Source organism: Octopus sinensis, linkage group LG10 (genome assembly GCF_006345805.1).
Source record: "Octopus sinensis linkage group LG10, ASM634580v1, whole genome shotgun sequence".
Taxonomy (NCBI): Eukaryota; Metazoa; Mollusca; class Cephalopoda; order Octopoda; family Octopodidae; genus Octopus; species Octopus sinensis.
The window spans coordinates 49,174,470-49,197,206 of record NC_043006.1 but is presented as its reverse complement, the minus strand read 5'-3'; the positions used below and the strand labels follow the sequence as shown (position 1 = coordinate 49,197,206).

Genomic DNA, 22,737 nt, shown 5'->3' with positions numbered 1-22,737 from the left:
ATATTTTCTTATTTATTTATGCGCCCTTTTCAAGCCTATCCAGGCTCACGGGTCCAGTATCCCGGTTTCTGTGGCGTATGTGTTCCTCCCAGCTGGACGGGACACCAGTCCATCACAGTGTTACTCAAGAAACAGAAAGAGTGAGTGAAAGTTGGGGCGAAAGAGTACAACAGGGGTCGCCACCACCCCCTGCCAGAACCTCATGGAGATTTTAGGTGTTTTCGCTCAATAAACACACACATCGCCTGGCCTGGGAATCAAAACTGCAATCCTCCGACTGTGAGTCTGCTGCCCTAACCACTGGGCCATTGCGCCTCCACAAATGTTCTTTCTCGAGCCATGCCAGGCTCATAAGGGCCGGTTTCCCCAATTTCAATGGCGTAGAAATTCCCCACCTGGACAGGACGCCGGTCTGTTGCAGGATTACTTATTTTTGCCAGCTGAATGGACTGGAGCAATGTAAAAATGAAGTGTTTTGCTCAAGAACACAATGCATCGCCGGGTCCAGAAATCGAAACCACAACCTTACAATCATGAGTTCAACACCCTAACCACCAAGCCACGCGCCTCCACACATTTCCTATATAGCATTACTAATTTTGGCTGTAACTAGTCTGAGCAGAATAAAACAAAGGCGCTGCAGACAGTAAAAGCTCTTCCATTTTAATATTAGGACATGTTAGTTCAGGTTAAGTTATGTAATTCAGAAATTTAATGTTTATGACATGAATATTAGGCAATGATATGGTGAACACAATTTTCTTTTAATGCTAGAATTGTAAAAGAAATGCTCAATCAGTAGGCATGTGGTGCATAAAGGATTTTATGCATAGGTATGCTGGTTTGCATCCATACAAGTGAGTCTGTATAATTGTATAAACATGTGTGTCTCCATACAAATGAGTCTGCTAACATCTGTAATGTAACAACCATTTAATACATGCTTTGTTATGGAAGTCTGCTGCAAAGGACAGATGCAGAGTAGTTTGTAATGAAACATTCACCCAAACATTAAATAATTACTACAAAAGTAACAAAAAAAGCTTTTGCTTTCAATAGCTGTTTGAATCAGAGATGATAAAGTATGAACATAGGAGATAGGATCACCGTAGCCATTAAGGGAACCACTGATGTGAAAAGATTGCTAATGGACAGTATACTGTTAGTTTACTACTTGAAAGCAGTACAAGTAAAAAGTTGAAATTTTGTGAGCTTTTAGTTCTAGAGTCATTTCAGATTACAGAACAAGGTGTGGGGAAACTCTAAATCAAACAAATACTGAATTTACTTAAATAACTAGATGAAAAACAAGTACCTGTACATTAGTATAAAATATACAAATTTATTAATACTGTACTAAGCAAGGTACCAGTAAAATAGTCTGGTGGCTACAGGAATTTGAAGTGAATTAGTATGGATTATCAGTGTCCAGAAAGTCAGTGCTGTACCTGTATTTGGATTTAAGAAAGACAGGCTCACAAATTCGTTATGAGCAAGATCTAATCCAGCACATTTCGGTTCAAACTCAACTGGGCTACAGCTATGAACACAAGCCTAGTTTGACAGAATCACAAGAGATTTGAATAAAGTGTCTATGGTATTTATGGATAGCAATTTATCTTCTGTGTTTAGAACACACCAATGATCAATTTTGGTTATAATCTTTCAATGAGAATGATAAAATAAAGTGGCAGCTATATAATCATCATCATTACCATCATCGTTTAACGTCCGCTTTCCATGCTAGCATGGGTTGGACGAATGACTGAGGGCTAGCGAACCAGATGGCTGCACCAGACTCCAGTCTGATCTGGCAGAGTTTCTACAGCTGGATGCCCTTCCTAACGCCAACCATTTTGAGAATGTAGTGGGTGCTTTTACGTGCCACCGGCACGGGGCGAGTCAGGCGATGGTACCATAATCAACTTAATATTTCTACAAAGCATTCTAGACATGAATGGAATTATAAAACATTACGCCAACATTTCCAGACTTCATGGTTTGAAACAAAACATTTTCGAAACAAATACTTATTCATTTTGGTTTTTATGCATGCAGTTATGTTAAATACAATTTAAAACAATTTATAATATGTATTACTGGATATGGTGCCACATAAAAAACATCCAGTCCACACTGTAAAGTTAGGAAGAGCATCCAGCCGTAAAAACCATGCCAAAACAGACAGTAGAGCTTGGCGCAGTTTCTGACTTGCCAGCTGCTGTTAAATCGTCTAACCCATGCCAGCATGGAAAGCGGACGTTAAATGATAATGATGATGATGGTTTGGTTAGGGTTAAGGCCTTTAGAGTTTAAGGGTTATGATTTACGGTTTAGGATTAGAGTTGGTCACAAGTGGAAAGTTCCTCTAGATATTAAGCTTAAATAATTTCTAATTCCTCGAAAACAGAAAGGGTGTTTTTCTGCCGAAAATTTTTTATCGCAAATATTATTTGCGCATGTGCTAAAAGCAAAACAAATCTGATTGTTAGCTATTTGTTTTGAAAATTTTCTATTTCGAACCGTCATCACAATATAGGAGCAAACTCCAGAAATACCGGCGAAAAATCAGCAGATGCTAAGAGTTCAGGAGGAATCAAGCCAGTCTGTTAAATATTGCCTCGATATCGATAATTGATTACTAGAAGTAACTTATAGTTATGTGAAAATGCATAGGTATGTCAAAATTATATGTACTGAAAACTTCAGAGAAACTTAACGTTGGCAAATCTGTTTGAAAATAAATTTGAGTAACTTGTTTTCATTTCAAAATGAATGAAATATTATTTAGATTATCGAAGAAAAAAAAAAATGGAAGCTTTTAAAGCAGTTTTAACCCCTCGGTTACACAGTATCACAGAAAAAATTATATTATCTTACGCAACCTAGATTGCAAGTGGCGGGTGTTATATAATGTTAACAAATATACAATTTTATTTCGTTTTCCACCAATTTCCAATTCTTATTTTATAATGTAACAGGTCACGTGATTACTTACAAGAAATATGGCGGATACCGAAGCAGGTAAGCGCGCGGGAAAACAATAGGTTTTCCGTGTGATTTTATGTGTCTAATTACTTTTATTTGAAGTATATTTTCTTCGCAACAAAGCATTGTTCAGTTTCCTTCCCTTTTGTGAATAATTATCGTTCAACCAATGATTATATTAGTTTGTTTCGCCGCTTATTGAGAACCAGTACCAACGATTTGGAAGAAGCTCCATATACAATAATCCCCGACTTCTCATTATTAAAGTTCTTTTTTTGCACCTTTTTATTATTAATTTAACATTTAAACCTATTATCTTTCTGAAAACGATAAGCGGGTGTGAGGTTAAAACACCAATCAATCCGAAACCAAAATATTAACGACACCCCCTTCACTTATTTCAATAACACTTCCCACCCATTTCACCGAAACAAAAACCAATAATTGTTAACCTGTATTAAAAACTATTATTCATATAAATAATAGTTGAATTATTAAAATGCATTTAATTACTCGTATCCATAATCACTTTGCTTTTTACCAAAAAAATCTTGTGTATTTCAACTAATAGCACTAAAATATTTTAATGTGCATAGAAAATGGATTTTAAAAGAATTCAACAATACAGCAATCTTTACTCTTCATAATTTGCATTTGTGTCAGAAACATAATAAAAAGCAATTTTTAAAAAAAATACGGGTTTCATCTAGATTTAATTTCATGAAGACTAGATGTTTCTTTGTCTAGTTGGTTTTGAATATTCGCTGACATTGTTTTTGTTCTGGCAGGTAAACTAATAAAAGCTAAAAGCATATATTTTATTGTCAACACTTCTAATCCAGTTTTTACTTAGATGGTTAATTTTTTCCCAACAGATTAGTGTTATTTTTCATTAGTTTTCTTAAGCCATCCTCTTAATCACGGTTTCTTCTATTGTTTTCATACTTTCAACTTTGCTTTTATTTATTGTTTTTTTTTTGTTGTTCTGTTTTGTTTATTGGAAATCTTATTATCTTCACATAGATCTAGTTTGTACGTTGTCTCCCGGTCTAATTATATTTTTTACAGAGGTTAAGTCACTTAATGTAAAATTGTAAATCATTTTGGTAATGACTAGAAATTCAACTTGGATATTTAAAAACAAAAAAACAAACGAAAAAAAAAAACAATCGTGTTTTAGAACAATTGCCGTTCATGTGTAGGTATATATATGTTGATTATATTATGAAGATATGTGCTCTTTTACTATTGGAATAGTTTGTCTTGATGTTTATTAAATTTTACAGTGCACTACCACAACTTAGAAAACATACATGACGTGAAGGTTACATCGAAATCTAACGAAACGAACCACAATTTGAACGTTAGTCATGTGACATAAATAGTTCCTGTCTTTGGGATTGATAGATTGTTGGCAATTAAAGAGAGAAGCATTTTGGTAGTTGAATCTGGATTATCTTCCATAGAACATCGAATGGAAACAAATTGCTTTCATTTCTATATAGTTCATTCTTGTTGAAAAAAAAAAGAAAAACAAAATCTAGATTGTTTTCGGGAATAAAATTATTATATTAAATAAAAAAAAAAAAACGTTTTAGAATAATTATATGTAATTTAATATCTTAACAAGAGTAATTTCAGTTCGCTAATCTAAGCGAGAAAAACATGCACAACTCATTTCCTGTTTTCCCCCCCTCTATTCTAAAATACTCATGTTAGAAGAGTTAGTTCCTCATATGTAAATTCAGTAAATTAAATTCTATATTGATAATTATTGTATGGTTGTTGTCTTCATGTTAATACCAGTAGGTAAATGTCATTCATGGTCGTACAGAGATGAGAAATATGTTTACATTTTTATATATTACAATAATTCTTTCTAAAATATTTTTTTTAGATGTCCTAGTCTATATTCTGCTTTTGACTTCTGTCGCTTGTGAATTAACGTATCAGGTTATTGTACACTATAAGCGAAGCAACCTAAATATATATTGTTACATAGCTTTATTTGTGTGTTGCTTTTGCAGATATACTGTAATGGATGTAAATCTGTATTAGTAGTAATAATGGTGTTAGGGGCATAACTAATAACTGAAATCTCTGCCTAGTTTTAGGGGATTAAGAGATGATATGAAACTCTATTTACGAATAATATTACTAAGATACATCGATAAAATAAGTACCATTTAAGTACTGGGGCATTCTTTCGATATAACTCGACAAAATCAAAACATTTCACTTCGGGTATTTCCGTGGAAGCAAATGACAGTTTTGATTCTGTTTTCTGCTTGGAAATTTGCGGATTTTACATACACGCATGAAACAGTTAAGAACAAATATGCAAGTTTAAAATGAGACATTGCTGGCATAATTTCGTTATATCTATACTCCACAACCCACGGAAATACCCAAAGTGAAATGTTTTGATTTTGTCGAGTTATATCGAAAGAATGCCAGTACTGAAGTCGATGTTATCGACTTTCCCCACCTCTCATCAAAACTGTTGGCTTCACGCCAAAATAAGGAAGCATATTGCTAAGATATATAAACAAAGTTTTTTTTTTTAATATCCCACGTACATGTCTTGTCTTCTACCTATCATTATATAAGTATCACACACAAAATTGTCTTATTAATAGCATCAAGCCTTTACCAGAACAGCGACCTCACAAGTATCAAGAAGTGAATTAGTTGAACAGTGAAGTGTAACATCCAAATATCTCCTCTTTATTCTGTGTTGAAGGAAACTTACTCAAAATATTTAAAAAAATTATAATTAATAAATTATAAAATATTTAATCAACATAGCCATTTTGGATTCTCTAATGTATACAGCTTGAAGTTGGTAGGACTATGAGTAAAATATGTTAAATAAAAAGATGTGGCTGGTATAAAAATTTTTAAAAACCTTAACTAGCTTGGAATAGTGAGTTTATTAAAAAATATATTTTATAATATATAGTAGATGTGTTTATGTTTTAATGATGAATTATCTATTTTGGGATAGGTTTTTATTTGTTTATTTATTTGTAAGGTTGGTTGACTACTTTTGCTGCTGGATATTGTAATACTTCCCCAAGCTAAGAGATAGGAGTCGATTTGTTTTGATCAGGCATACGAGAGCACGCACAGAGTTATGTACCTTGTTCAGAAGCACACCACAACATCACAGCAATTGTTCTTTGGTTGAATTTAATGACTGTCTGGTGAAAGCTTAGAATGCAGTTTGCTCACAAGAGACGAGATCCTCTTAAAGCCTTAATAATCACCCATGTGTGAAGAAGATTTTTCACCTACATTGGTTTTTTATTAATAACTGTGGGGTGATGTATGTATGATATACAAGATGAAATATCTTAGACAGGTGCTATTGGATATAGTCTGCTATTCGAAGTAAATTTTGAATAAGGGTAGATTCCATAATATACTTTTCCTCGTTTAAACTCCATATCTGTGTATATATAAAAACCCAAGCAAGGCCAAGTAGTCGAAGAGGTTCGGTTGGTCATCATGAGATCTTGGGCTTGGACCATCTGTATAGTATCTTAAGCAAGGGTCTTTTACCTTAGTCTGAGGCTAACCCAAATTTTATGAAAATGGGTAGACAAATAGTGGAGCTTCTTAGATAGACTCATCATCATTGTTTTAATATTCACTTTTCATGTTTACCTGGGTCAGGCAGGTTTTCTATGACCAAATGCCCTTCTTGTTACTACCAATCCTCACCTGTTTCCAAGTTAAGTAATATTTCCTCATGACCATACATTTCTCATAAAATACTGGAAACAAAGGACACTTTGCATGAGTGACACTTGTTTACAGTTATTCTGTGATGTCATGGCAAGGAGACAGTAACATACACACTCATATGTATGTTGGGCTTCTTTCAGTTTCCATCTCCCAGATTCACTCAAGCCTTTTTGGTTAGCCTGGAGTTATAGTCGAAGACACTTACCCAAGTTGAAATGCAGTGAGACTGAACCAGGAATCCTGTGGTTGGGAAACAAATTTCTCACCACACAGGCCATGCCTTCAATTCAAGGAGCTAGTCCTGCCACACTGATTCTGCTTGAGGATTACATTAATGGTACCTGCCTGTGGAATATTCAGCCATTGATAGTATAATTCGTTAAGTAGGTAACTCAGTTGATTGGACACATGAACAACTCTGTATATTATACATATATATATATATATATATATATATATTATATATATATATATATATATATATATGACACACCAGCTGAGGGTAGTTTTTCTACCTGACCAGCTCCTGTCAACCAACCTACCCATGCATGCATGGAAGATGGATGTTAAGCGAAGATGATGATACACACACACATACATACGTGTGTGTATAATATACTTGAGAATATAAACTTAAATATAGCAAATTGAAGCTTAGCCATACATACTGAAATATGTAAATAAACATTAACCCTTTAGCATTTAAACCAGCCATATCTGGCCAAAATATTCTACTTATGTTCAAATTGGCCAGATTCAGCCTCTCACACTGAACCTATAATGTAGTTCTTAAAAATAAATAATTGCATCATCGAAATCTTGAAATTACATGATGGTGCATGTTTAATTCTGAGTTAATAAGTGTTACATTATGAGTTAATAAGTGTTACATTTGACAGAATAATCTGAATGCTATAGAGTGAAAACATAATATATATGGACACACACACATCCATGTTTATGTATTATTTTGTTTTAATGGTCATTTTTCTGTGCTTGCATGGATCAGATGATTTGTTTGGTGCAGCATTTTACAGCCAGATGCTTTCCTGTTGCCAACACTTACTTGTTTTACAAATAAGAGGTGTTGCTTTTTTTTTATTCTATTGGCCTTCAAAAGCACAGCAACTGGTCATAATATCAGCATAGATTATAAGCATCTTATCAACATTTTGCTTAGACAGTGGCAAGTGCAGCTGTGAAAAGTCAACATATAGGTGTGTACACACACACGAAGGATCTTCATATAGTTTCCATATACCAATTCCACTCATGGGGCATTGGTTGTCCTGGAACAATAGTAGAAGACACATGCACAGTGTGACTGAGTCCAAATTTATTTGATTACAATGTTCACTTCATACCCACCCAGCATGTTTGCACCTATTTAGGAGAAGGTTTATATATATATGTATATACTAGCTTAAAAGCCGCTTGATAGAGCGACTTTTAAGCTACTGACCCTGAATGGGAAGATTTGCAAACAGATCTCTGACTTGTTTTGGAGAATTTGTTGCAATCGCTTCCTCCAGAGTCATATCCCAATAATGATCATATTTGTCACAAAAAATCATGTAAAAAAATTGCCAAAAGCAATTGCTGGATTTTGCAATTAATTTCAGTTATTCTCAAAATTTATTTCCAAGTTATAAAAATTGTTATTGTACAAAAAAATTTGTTGCTGAAAACATTCACAGTAATGAAAACTTGGGAATCCAAAATTTCGGTATTGCAGTTCCCATTTGGCCTGGAATGTTTTTAATTTACTCACGGAGTCGGCCTGATTCCAAAATGGTATGATATGTTGGGCTACAGCCTGTAGGAGCAAAGTTGCAAAAGTGTGATACACTGACATTCGCATTTATTATATTAGATATATAATTTTACGCTTGTTTTTCCTTCCTGATAGCGATTGGACAAGTTTGTTCCAGCATTTTGCTACTTACTGAGGTTCTTTGTGAGATCCAGTGTCCTGAGGTCAGACAGACCTCAACATTTTCAATAATATCTTCCTCTTTCTACATACTCATTTCCTTTCTTCATTCAGCTGTCATCCTTCATATGCATCACCTATCTATACCAATACAGTCCTTTCTCTTGTATATGACTTGTTGATTACTCTTTTTTTTTCATATAGTTATGGATAGCTGATTAAGACGAGTATACTGGTCATTCTCAACAAGGAAACTATAACTTATGACAAAATATTTAATTTGGACTTTGTTATCAGCTATTGATTTGCAGTCAACTAGCTTCAAATTTTCTTCAAATTTCAGTACACGTTTCATTGTATACATTGAAATGTTTACTTTTCCATTGTCTACAATTTAACTTTTCTAAGGTTGCTATTATAGTAACAGGTGTTTTGTTTGCTGTTTTTCTCCATCAGTAAAGATGGAATTTCAATATACTTCCATCTCCAAATTACAGTTGAATGTTGAATATTAGTAAATGTTAGTTAACTGGGATGGTCAGGATGAGAACTTGTCAGCAAGTTGACAGAAGCAAAAGCTTGTTGAAGCAATAATAATAGCAGAACAAGCAGTGTGGCAAGTGGCTCTTTAACAAAAGTATGAAAGGATTTTAAATATGTATACAAGCACTCCCCCAACCCAACCTTCGCTCTCTCAGATTTTTGAAGCAAAAAAAATGTATTAAGAACCAATTGTTCCAAAGATGAAAACTACTTGAAATTTGTATCTATTCAATCTCTGCTTCAGTACTTTTGAACAAAAAATACTGTTTTAATACTGTTAAGAATTGTGGAAATCATCAGAAAGACAATAGTACTGAGTTCTAACATGCTTTTGTTTTATAAATATATATATATATATAGTTAGAAGCTCTGCAAAAGGAACGTTTGTTTTTAAGTTTTGTCTTGAAATGAGCATTCTTGTCAGTTTAGTTGAATTACTAAATGGTTAATAGAGCATTCAACTTGAGGTAATGGTTTATTTTTCTCTTGGCACACAAGTGTTTGTTTGCTTAGTATAAATGAAGAATGATTCGGTCCTCTGGCTCATTGGCTCCTGTTGAACCATTCAACCAATGTCAGCATCAAAGATGGATGTTATATTCAAACTAATTGTTGTTCTGCTCATTCCCTCTGATGGAAAAAATTCTCTAATCCATTGAGCTGGATACTTGCTTGTTTAATCAATCTTATCTCACAACATAGATGATTGATTAATCTCAAGTAGTGAACAACATAATTGTAAACAAGAATTTCAATCATCATTTTAACATAGACTTTTCTGTGTTTGCATGGGTCAGAGTTTATTGAGACAAACTTTCTACAGTTGGATATCCTTCTTGTTGCCTATCCTCACCCATGGTTACAGCATGTTCTTGCAGAATATTGGAAATTAATGTCACTGCTTTGTATGACAGCAACAGTCTTTCTACAACTCTTATGCGATGTCAAAGCAAAGGGGCACTAATACACATAATAGGCTTCTTACAGTTTCCATCTACGAAAACCACTCTAGGCTTTTGTCAGCTTATTGCTATAGTAGTAACCTTGCCACATCAGATTGGAGCCTGGTGCAGCTTCCTGGCTTGCCAGTCCTCAGTCAAACCATCCAACCCATGCCAGCATGGAAAGCAGACGTTAAACAATGATGATGATTCATATCCATGTAATTTATACACTTTACATATGTTGTTAATATTGGTTTATGACCTTCAGGTATAAAACAGTCAGTTGATTAGTATTTAATAGCATTTCAGTTATAACATCTGTCAGTGTCTCTCAGTGAAATAACCAATAATTGGGTTTAGTAATGACCATTGTCATCATTGCAATTTTTATTTATAAACATGACTATATTTTTCATTTACAAAAGCATGACTAACTTATTTTTGTAATATTTTTTTATCTTTTTATTTCAGATCCGACTCAAGGCTCATTAGAGAGTGAGCCAGGATCAAGTAATAAGGAGAAACTAGTAAGATATCTTTGCTTTCTTAATCAACTTTATACAATAAGTTTTCTTGCAAGATTGCTCAGTATAATACTTCAGTTTCTGACTGAGAAAACTACTATATACATACTATAACTATTATATACATACATACACACTGTTTTGTGTATTTTGTAGCTCTTTATAATCATGTATCATCTGTGCTTTCACCATCACTGTCACCATAATCATCAGTTGCAAAATAGAGTTCTTTGCCAAATATATTTCTTGCAGTCTCACTTGAAATATAGTTCCTTTGGTTCCATTTCACAATGCTAATGCAAAGTATTTTTTCTCAAATCATTGTAGTGTAGTGCACTAGATAACATATGTATTATAAAAATATATTAAGTAGCTTTGGGCTAAGACATGTAATAGAATCTAGCATGATGATAGATGTACTACATTCCTTTACATCTCCTATTCCTTAAATTCATCAGCAACTGGCAGTACCACTATCTTTTCTGTCAAGATTTAACCATTAGTGACACTTAAGTATTCATTTTCTAATGGGTTGGACCCCATATGATGACTTGGTTGACAGTCAACTCTGGACACCACAGATGGTGTCCTGTAAGTTGCAGCTGTTATCCTGTTACCTTCTTGGTTAACTGTGGGTTAACATCGTGTGTTGCTTATTGGTTACTTTCTGCAGCCAGCTAACAATTAAAGCCATTCAGAGCATGTACTTTACACTACTAAATAATTTGTCTTCGGGATATATATATTTAAACAATCTGACTCTTAGAGCAGACATGGTTTTAGCTGGACCAAAATTGAATGACTCTCTACAAAATCAGAACCGCAATCTTTAGTGCTTCAGCTTTCATAGCCTTCATTGCTTTTCTTGATGTTATATCTGATTTCTCTTTTGCTGGTTTCTTTGCTGATTCTGAGAGTAGCTCTTCTTCTTCTATCCATATTTGATTAACAGTGTTTGGGTTTGAGATGTTTTGGTGCTGCTAATTGGACATTGCTGATTTTATATAACATTTTAATGTTTCTCTCATTCTCTCTCTCTCTCTCTCTCTGTCTCAGAGCAAATTTCTCTGTGTGAGGAGAGGGAGAGCGTTTATGTCACTTGGTGCTGGTGCCACATAAAAAGCACCTAGTATACTCAGTAAAGTGGTTGGCGTTAGGAAGGGCATCCAGCTGTAGAAGCCACACCAAAACAGACAATAGAGCCTGGTGCAGTCCCCAGGTTTTACCAGCTCCTGTCCAACCCATGTCTCTCTCTCTCTCTCTCTCTCTCTCTCTATATATATATATATATATATATATATATATATATATATATCATCGTTTAGCGTTCGCTTTCCATGTTAGCATGGGTTGGACGGTTCAACTGGGGTCTGGGAAGCCAGAAGGCTTCACCAGGCCCAGCTTGATCTGGCAATGTTTCTACGGCTGGATGCCCTTCCTAACGCCAACCACTCCATGAGTGTAGTGGGTGCTTTTTACGTGCCACCGGCACAGGTGCCAGACGAGTCTGGCAAACGGCCACGATCGGATGGTGCTTTTTATGTGCCACCGGCATGGGGGCCAAGCAAGGCTGGCAACGGCCACGAACGGATGGTGCTTTTTACGTGCCACCGGCACGAGGCTAGTCGGGGCGGCGCTGGCAACGGCCACGAACGGATGGTGCTTTTTACGTGCCACCGGCACGAGGCTAGTTGGGGCGGCGCTGGCAACAGCCACGAACAGATGGTGCTTTTTACGTGCCACCGGCACGAGGCCAGTCGGGGCGGTGCTGGCAACGGCCACGTTCGGATGGTTCTGTAACGTGCCACCGGCACTGGTAACTCAGCTGCAATTTCCATTGATCGATTCTGATTCTCACTTGCCTCAACAGGTCTTCACAAGTAGAGTTTTGTGTCCCAAGAAGGGAAGGTATGCACAAGTGGGCTGGCTACATCCCATGTAGAAGGCCACGGGTTATTGTCTCACTTGTCCTGCTGGGTCTTCTCACGCACAGCATACTTCCAGAGGTCTCGGTTTCTAGTCATTTCCTCAGTGAGACCTAAAGTTTGAAGGTCGTGGTTCACCACCTCGTTCCAGGTTTTCCTGGGTCTGCCTCTTCCACAGGTTCCCTCAACCGCTAGGGTGTGGCACTTTTTCACACAACTATCTTCATCCATTCTCGCCACTTGCCCATACCAGCGCAAACGTCTCTCTTGCACACCACATCTGATGCTTCTTAGGTCCAGCTTTTCTCTCAAAGTACTTACACTCTGTCGAGTATGAATACTGATATTACACATCCATTGGAGCATACTGGCTTCATTTCTTGCGAGCTTACGCATATCCTCAGCAGTCACGGCCCATGTTTCACTGCCATGTAGCATGGCTGTTCGTACACATGCATCATACAGTCTGCCTTTTACTCTGTGCGAGAGGCCTTTTGTCACCAGCAGAGGTAAGAGCTCTCTGAACTTTGCCCAAGCTATTCTTACTCTAGCAGTTACACTTTCAGCACACCCGCCCCCGCTGCTGACTTGGTCACCTAGGTAACGGAAGCTATCAACTATTTCTAATTTTTCTCCCTGGAATGTGGTAGAAGTTGGTCTGCACATTTTCAGTGTTTATTGTTCCTGAGCATCTACCACATACAAAAACCATCTTCCTAGTTAGCCTTCCTTTGACATTGATGCACCTCTTATGTGTCCATAGCTTACACTTGGTGCATCTTATAGAGTTTCTACCTACACCTTTTCTACAGATCGAGCAGGGCCATCTACCTGAAGACATTTGTGATTTGTCTACCTTCCTACTTATTAGGACTTTGGTTTTAGCTAGATTGACTCTAAGGCCCTTCAATTCTAATCCTTGCTTCCACACCTGAAACTTCTCCTCTAGTTCTGATAGTGACTCAGCAATTAGAGCAAGGGCATCAGCATGGAGGAGCTCCCAAGGGCATCCTGTCTTGAATTCCTCCGTTATTGCCTGGAGGACTATGATAAATAGGAGGGGGCTGAGGACTGAGCCTTGGTGGACCCCTACCTCTACCCGGAATTCTTCACTGTACTCGTTGCCAACCCTCACCTTACTAGCAGCGTCCCTGTACATGGCTCGCACAGCTCTCACTAACCATTCATCTATCCCTAGTTTCCTCATTGACCACCAGATAAAGGATCGGGGGACTCTGTTGAAGGCTTTCTCCATGTCAACAAAAGCCAGGTACAGGGGCTTATCTTTGACTAGGTATTTCTCCTGCACCTGCATTACCAGGAATATAGCATCAGTGGTACTTTTCCCTGGCACGAACCCAAACTGCATCTCATCTAAACTAACTCTCTCTCTAATTAGTTGGGCTATGACCCTCTCTGTAACCGTCATCACCTGATCCAACAGCTTGATACCTCTGTAATTATTTGTATCTAGGGCGTCACCTTTACCTTTGTAGCAGTTGACTATTATGCTGCTACACCAGTCATTGGGTATGACCCCTTCGTGTATCACCTGATTAACTATACGGGTGACTAGGCTATAGCCGACACTACCAGATATTTTGAGCATCTCTGCAGTGATTCCTGATGGGCCTGGGGCTTTCCCTGTCTTCATGCTTCTAATTGCCTTAACTACCAAGGAACTGTCAACTCGGATAGCTGGTCCCTCTGTTGGGTCAACATTCAGCAGACTCTCTTTATCCCATTCATTTTCTTTATTCAGCAACCTTTCATAGTGGCGTCTCCAAACCTCTCTCTTTGCATCCTCATTTAGCGCAAGTGAACCATCTTCCATGCGAACACACTTCTCTCCTACCACATCACAATTCTCTCTCACACACTGCCTTGCAACGCGAAACACCTCCAGTCTTTGGTCCTCACGGCGCAGAACATTGGCAAATTTTTTCTTATCTGCTTCCCCTCTGGCTAGATAGACCTGTCTCCTAGCTTCCCTTTTGGCAGTCTGATACAATTCCCTGCTACCACCATTCTTCCAGTCCTTCCAAGTCTGTCTCTTTTCTCTAATAGCCCTGTCTACAACACTGTTCCACCACCACGTTACCTTGGGACGAGAGGGGACTTTGCACCAGCCACAGATCTGGTCAGTGGTCTCAGCAGGTTGTCCCTTAGAAACGTCCAGTTGCCTTCTACCCCATGTGATACTCTATCCCCTTCTACTTCGTCAAAGGCTTCAAGTAGCATGTCCCTAAATCTCTGTCCATTCGCAGGATCTTTAAGCTTCCAGATCCTTCTTCTCCATGTTGGTCGTCTTCTGATTGTCCTCTTAGTCCTGATCCTAAAGTCACTAACTACCAGTCTATGTTGTGGGGTACATTCTTCGCCTGGGAAGGTTTTGGCATTTATAAGCAGCCATCTCTCCCTTTGCCTGGCAAGGATGTAGTCAATTTGGCTGGTATGTTGGCCCGATCGGTAGGTAACTAGGTGGCTGGTAGGTTTCCTGAAGTTAGTGTTGCAAATCATAAGATTATTTGCATCGCAGAACTCCAGCAGCCTGGTTCCCTCCTCGTTGCGGGAACCATAGCCTCCATGTACGCCATGGAAGCCCCCAGCATGTCGTCCAACGTGACCATTGAAGTCACCAGCCACAAAGAGAAGATCTCTGTCATTCGTCAACGAGGTAGTCTGCAGTAGAGTGTCATAGAATCGGTCTTTCTGTCCATCGGGTAGCCCCGACTGAGGAGCATAGGCCGATATAATGGTTGCTAAACTATGATGAAGCACTAATCTAATCTTAAGTATTCTGTCACATACTCTGATTACCTCAATTACTTTATCTACCCATTTCTCAGCGATAAGTATACCCATGCCACCAACCCCGTCAGTGTTCCCTGCCCAGAAAATCTTGTACCTGTGTTCCTTGCCTGTGAGGAACCTAGCAGATCCTCCTCTTCACCTTACTTCTTGCATGCAACATATATCCACACATCTCCGTTCAAGCATCTCGTCTATCTCGCCAGACCTACCTTTGAGGGTGTGGGAGGTATGGGCCCTAGAGACCCTGGGACGGTGGACAGTAGCTTCATGTACCTGAAAAGAAAGCTCGCATTTGGCAGAATTCATGGGCAAGTAATACAGTAGCCTTCAGTTCAATCTGCATAACGCTAGCCTTTCATATTTTGCACTCTATGAACATTACCTTACATAGGTCGAGACTAGGGGTAGGGATGGTGAAAGAGCATTTGCTCTTTATAGACTTGCAACTAATATAGACTTGGGGCAGAAAAGGTAAAATCTGAGTTCGTTGGGCAATCTAACTAGTCTATAAACTAGGAAGAGGTTCTGTTAATCGTGTGAGCAAGAAAGTAAGTTTGAAAAATCTGAGAAAGTGAGATTTTTAGGGGAAAGATAAGTGGCTATGAACCGGGAGCAACAGGGAGACAAGACTAAACGAAAAACATATTTGAGCTAGACAGAGTAATGAGAGAATACTGAAAGAAAGAAAGAAAGAATAATATAATGAGAGAGTACTGAAAGAACAATATAATGAGAGAGAAATCGAAGAATAATGATGATACGTGCAAAGATAGAAGGTAGAGGAAAGCGAGGCTGAAAGAAGAATTTCTTAACTTTAACCGTTCATGATCTGTGCGTATTTCTTCATTAGATATTTGGAAGCGAGTGGGGTTAACGATAATGCGATCGCTCGTTTATATATGGCAATGGTGGTTATGGAAAGAGGGGGACATAGAGAAACATAGCGTTAGTTAGAGAGGGGGGGAGAGAGGTGATCAGGGAACACGTGGGAGGAAGTGGTGTGAGGAACTTTGACTAGCATAGTTGAAAATGGACAGCAGTGTCGATAATAATTATTATTTGATAACTAATATAGACTTGGGGCAAAAAAGGTAAAATCTGAGTTCGTCAAGCAATCTAACTAGTCCATAAACTAGGAAGAGGTTCTGTTAATCGTATGAGCAAGAAAGTAGGTTTGAAAAATCTGAAAAAGTGAGATTTTTAGGGAAAAGATAAGTGGCTATGAACCGGGAGCAACAGGGAGACAAGGCTAAACGAAAAACATATTTGAGCTAGACAGAGTAATGAGAGTATATATATATATATATATATATATGTGTGTGTGTGTTTGCTTCTGATACCAAAAGGTACCATTGCCAAAACAGGCTGAATGTTCAGTCAGCTATGCCAAGTTTTCAACATCCAAGCAGCTGCATGCAATCATCTCATTCTGACAATGCTTGAGAGTGTGTTATTATGGTCACAGAGGGTAACTATATGTCCATATCATAAATCTGTTGATTTATCAGTAATGTTTCTATCCAGTACAATATTCCACTAGCATATTACCTACTCTTAAAGGAGAACAAAGTTAACATGTTCTCAATGGAGAATGTTTTTGAGGTTTCTTATTTCTTTATTGCCCACCAGAGGCTAAACATAGAGGGGACAAACAAAGACAGACAAAGGGATTAAGTTGATTACATCAATCCCCAGTGCGTAACTGGTACTTAATTTATGACACCAAAAGGATAAAAGGCAAAGTTGACCTCGGCGGAATTTGAACTCAGAATGTAACGGCAGACAAAATACCGCTAAGCATTTCGTCCTGCATGCTAACGTTTCTGCCAGCTCGCCGCCTTGTTTTGGCCAAATTTATCAAGGACAAAGGCTGCTTTTGACATAGGTAAAGAAGATTTAGCTTTACAGATATTGTATAGAGAGGAGAGAGAGAGAAAATGATTATTAATGATGTCTCTATCATTCTTGGGGTATTGGAAATGAGAGTAATTAGTAGCAGGTAGTGTCGGAGAGATTGCCCTTCATGAGAATGGAATCTATTGTTCCAAAAATCAGGATAGATGCCGGTAGAGAGATTGAAGAGATAGGGACTAGCTTTGGGTTGCATTGTTTGAAGGTAATGAAAGGGATTCTGTCCAAGCTGTTGGCCTTGTTGATTGAGGTGGCCAGAGCTACTTTTGCTTTTAGCAAGTATGTGTATTCAATGGTATTCTGGTATGCATATGGGAGGAGATAAGATGAGTTTTGAAGGAGTTTAGTCTAGTGTGGAGTTGAAATTCGAATGTATAGGTTTTTCTCAGCAGGAGAACTATTTATGAAACCATTGAGGAATGGTGAGTAGAACAATCTGGTAAAATCAGTAGAGACCCTTTTGACAAGAAACCAAAAGAATTTAGAAGAGTTGCAAGTTGCGTAAGCATTTTTGTAAGGGATCTTGCTGGAGTTGTGTGTTTCTAGCCAGGATTTTTTTTTCTTTTCCAAGTTTCAGCTCATGCTGGGGCACTTCTGTTGCAAGCTTTATGGATCATGTTGTTGGCTTGTACTGCTGCTGTAAAGCTACAAATGGAGCAATTAGGGGATTTGGGTCATGTCTTTCAGTTGCCTACTGGTGAACTGGGCAGAAGCATTAGAGCTTTAGATAGAATACCTTACTCTCTTGTTCTGGCTTTCTGGGCTCTGGGTTCAAATCTTGCTATGGTCAGCTTCACCTTTCTTCTCTTCAGAGTCAATAAAGTGCCAGTCAAGTACCGAGGTTAGTTTCTCTTCTCTCCTCTTCTATCTTTCTCTCAATCAGCTATATGGAGCAACTACAAAAGAAAAGTTCTCACAGTGGCCCCACTCAATCCCTTTAACGTCTGTGGACAGACGTTAGCAGTTACCTACTTAACTGCTCTCTGGTGTGTCACATTTGCTGCCATAAATAATTTGTGTAGAAATTGTAGAGCTCTGACCAGTCAACAGAAGTGCCAATGGCACTGGTGTGTGTGGTGGGGTGGGGTTGGAGGTGCAATTGATATATGAATGTGCAGTGAGTAATTTGTTGTAGGCTGTTGTTGGATGATCTGATATTAAGAGTGGAGAAAGATATCAAATATATTTAGCATATCCATATGCTAAACAGGAATATGTATGGAGGATGTTACTAATGTATTCACTTGGGTAGGATTCAGTTTCAAATATAACACAATCCTTATTTTCCATTCCAGCATGGAAACTGGGCATTAACTGATGAGGTTGATGACTTTCTGTAACTGAAATCCAACAATATTTTTATGTATTTTTATCCACTGCATGGCACCTTGGGCAAGTGTCTTCTATTGTAGCCTCAGGCTGACGAAAGCCTTGTGAGTGGATTTGGTAGATAGAAACTACAAGAAGCCCATCGCGTATATATATATATATATATGCAGACACACAAATATATATATATATTAGTGTGTGTGTGTGCCTGCGTTTGTCCCCCCCACCATCGCTTGACAACCGATGTTGGCATGTTTATGTCCCCGCAACTTAGCAGTTCAGCAAAAGGGGCCAACAGAATAAGTACTAGGCTTACAAAGAATAAGTCCTGGGGGCGATTTGTTTGACAAAAGTGGTGCTCCAGCATGGTCTCAGTGAAATGACTGAAACAAATAAAAGGCTGAAAGATTGAAAAGACTATCCTTTTATATAATGTGATTGACGAGTACACCTATAGTTAGTTTTTTTTTTTGTTTTTTGTTTTAAAGAAATCATCATCATCATCGTGATTTTACATGTTTTCCATGATGGCACGGGTTAGATTATTTAATGTGAGCTGGCAAGCCAGAGGGCTGCACCTGGCTCCAATCATCTGTTTTAGCATGGTCTCCATGGCTGGATTTTACAGACTGTACTGGGTACTTTTTATGTGGTGCCAGAATGAGTGCTTTTAACATAACAGTGGTATGGGTGCTTTTTACGTGGGGCCAGCATGTAAAATTCTTATAAATCTTAAAATCTTTTTGCTATCATATTTCTGTTGAAATACAATGGCTTTCTTTCAATTTATTTTGAAAGTAATGAAGAATTTAGCAAAATAACTTAGTCGTTATTAACCTTTTCGTTACCGTATTTATTTTGAGATGCTCTGTGTTTCTTTCAATTAATTTTGAATATAACAAAGAATTTAGTAAAATAACTTAGTTATCATTCAGCTAGCGTTAGGAACATAAATTGTGACTAAGGTTTGGTGGAAGATTTTTAATTCAAAACTTATGAAAACAAGACTTTTGTACTACAGAGCTAGGAACAGTTTCAGCCGGATTAGTATCAAAAGGGTTAAGCTGGTGTTTGTAACTTAAATTTACATAAAATTCTGATGGGAGGTTTTTTCTTTATTCTGATCATTTTAAAACAGAAACTTGTCATACAGCCAGGGCCTGTTTCAAACAGGTTGATATCAAAAGGTTTAAGACACAAAAGCTAAACAACTGAAAATACAAACAATAATACTAGCATGCTTCCATGTTTTTGCTCAGTAACCTTTGTTTAAAAGCTGTTGAGTGTAGGTTGCAAAACAGGTTAAAAATAAATAGGTCGTTGTTCACAAAATCCTTATTATTCAAAAACTCCCAAAATCTTAGTCATCATCTGATTATCCTGTCATTCCTTTTGATTCAACTTTTCTTTACTTGCGGTTTTGTTATATTTGCCCCTCCCCACACAAACACACTTCCAGCAAATATTTTACTAGCTCTTGATAGCTTGCTTCCTCCTTGGAGATTTTAATGCCTTACATTTCCTTTAGTTGAGTTTTGTTGTTTCTCCATAGATTAATGTTACTCTAAAACGTCACCAACTGCACACTGTCTTCAAATTGAAATTTTTTGCACTGTAAGCAGTACATCTCATTTCTTCACATCTGTATTGTTGTTACAAGAGCATACTCTGAGGATTTTCACACTCCCAGCATATATATGTCAGTGACATTAACTTGCATGTTTTAAGCTGTATTTTTAAATTAATCACTTCCAAACAATAGTGTATAAATGCAGTTTACAGTTGTTGTTAAATGTCCTTATTATGCGTAGTGTTTCATAACTGCAGGCAATGAAGTGTACACATTAGATGTTAGCTGTTTCAAGGTTACTGCCTTTGTTATCTTTAATTTACAGAGGTTTGTTGTGTTTATCACCGTCATCAGTTAACATCTATTTCCCATGCTGGCATAGGTGGAACGGTTCAACTGGAGCTGACTAGCCAGAGGATTGCCAAGCTCTTGCTGATGCCAACCATTTCACAGAATGTACTAGGTACTTTTTGTGTGGCACTGGCACCAATGAAGACACCAAATAAACTTGTTGATATCTTGCAAGACTAGGCCCTTTAACTGACGGGGGTGGGTGGGGGGTAGTATTAAGGGATATGGTTTTGTCCTAGATAGTGAATGGCTGGAGTATGATAGAGTGATACTAGCAGGTATCTTGCTGTAAATGAGAGACATGGCTACCCTAGTTGTAAAAGAGATGAGGACAAGATGATAGTGAAGGTGTGTCAAAAAAAAACATTCTTTAAAACAAGAAGACAAGGATAATTTAGTCCAATGTACAATATCTGAATAAAAGATGAGGTGGTCACAGCTGGAAAGCTAATGATCATACCCATGGAATTAACCCTCAAGTTAAAGAGAGGTATGGAGGATTGGACAGGGTGAGTGGGTTTATATATATATATATATATATATATCATCATTTAGCGTCCGTTGTCCATGCTAGAATGGGTTGGACAGTTTGACCAGGGTTGGCAAGCTGGAAGGCTGTACCTGACCCCAGTCTGATTTGGCACAGTTTCTACTGCTGGATGCCCTTCCCAATGCCAACCACTCCAAGGGTGTAATGGGTGCTTTTACATGTCGCCGGCACAGGTGTCATTTGTATGACACTGGTATCTGCCACAACTGCAATTTCACTTTTCTTGATGTGTTTTCTTTCCACGCACAACATAATGCCAAAGGTCTCAGTCATATATATATACTTATTATACTGGAGTATAATATCTACTCCCCCAATATTGATAGTGCTTATTTTTTTTATGTTAAATATCTTGTATCATACACAAATAACTTCAATAGTTGCACAGCAGCTCTATTGATGTAGGAGGAAGTGCAAACACCGAGGATTATAAATATTGAAGTTACTAAGATTGATGTTTTCAGAGATGAGTGTACAATTCGAGGGTAGATTTTCGTTGCTATTCTTAGATGCTCTCTTAATGGTGATGGTGATGGTGTTTGCTTTGGTGGCATTAACAATAATATATTAAAGCAATATAATATTTACAAGAAGCAATTTAAAATTAGAGTGGAAAGTGTTTTAGAAAATCACAGCAATCAATGTGAGTTAGAAATATAGAAGTGACAAAAAAAAAAAATCTTTTTTTTATATATAAATATATATTATGATGGTGGAGACATGTGGCTTAGTGGTTAGAGTATCAGCATCATGATCGTAAGATTGTGGTTTCGATTCCTGGACCGGGCGACACATTGTGTTCTTGAGCAAAACACTTCATTTCACATTGTTCAAGTCCATTCAGCTGGCAAAAATGAGTAACGCTGCAATGGACTGGCGTCCTGTCCAGCTTGGGAACACATATGGCATAAAAACCGGGAAACCAGGCCCATGAGCCTGGCTTGGCTTTAAAAGGGCAAAGAAAAAATATATATGATACTGAAGCCTTAACTCTTTAGCATTTAAACCGGCCATATCTAATGCAAATATTCTACCTGTTTTATATTCAAATTGGCCAGATCTGGCTTCTCACATCTACCCTACAAAGTAATTCTAAAAATAGATATTCACATCAACAAAATCTGAAAGCTATGAGATGATGCATTGATTAATGAAGAACAATGTGACTAAAATAAGCATTACATTTGACATAGTAATCTGAATGCTGAAGAGTTAAAAATCCTTTATCAAGAGTAAATGTAGATTGAACTTAGCTCTAATCTGCATACATGTGGGTGGGTTTGCCACATGCATAGACTGTTAATGTTTATGTTTGTCACTTTTAATTCTCAAGTTTCTGATATTCCATTCTGTGGCTTTGGTGCTCACCATTATGTCCCGGTTACAACATCTCTCTAGATGTTTTTCAAAATTTTTTTTTTTTTTCTTAAATTCTAGGCCGATAGTACTACACAAGATGCAAGCCCATCAGGTCAGTATTTACATATTATACCCCTTTATATTTTAATTATGTACCCCTTTTATTTTTTTTATTCAAATTTAAAGCATCTGCTTTAAAATTTTCATTGAATGTTTTATTACACATAAGCATGTCTTAAAATATTC

The 22,737-nt window shown here is 37.5% G+C and overlaps 1 protein-coding gene across 3 annotated transcripts in view; it reads left to right on the top strand.

The window, feature by feature from the left end:
* Positions 1-2,533: 2,533 nt before the first annotated feature.
* Positions 2,534-22,737, top strand: part of LOC115216600 (ran-binding protein 3) — a 51,371-nt gene continuing 31,167 nt past the window's right edge. Inside the window, exons 1-4 of one of the 3 annotated variants that reach the window (XM_036506633.1) lie at positions 2,534-2,676; positions 2,982-3,024; positions 10,630-10,685; positions 22,570-22,603. In XM_036506633.1, coding sequence (XP_036362526.1) covers positions 3,006-3,024; positions 10,630-10,685; positions 22,570-22,603 — 109 coding nt within the window. In that variant the 5' untranslated portion in view covers positions 2,534-2,676; positions 2,982-3,005. Of the gene's footprint in view, positions 2,677-2,962; positions 3,025-10,629; positions 10,686-22,569; positions 22,604-22,737 lie in introns of those variants that run through there. The other 2 variants (XM_036506632.1, XM_029786074.2) reach the window with 2 other exon arrangements.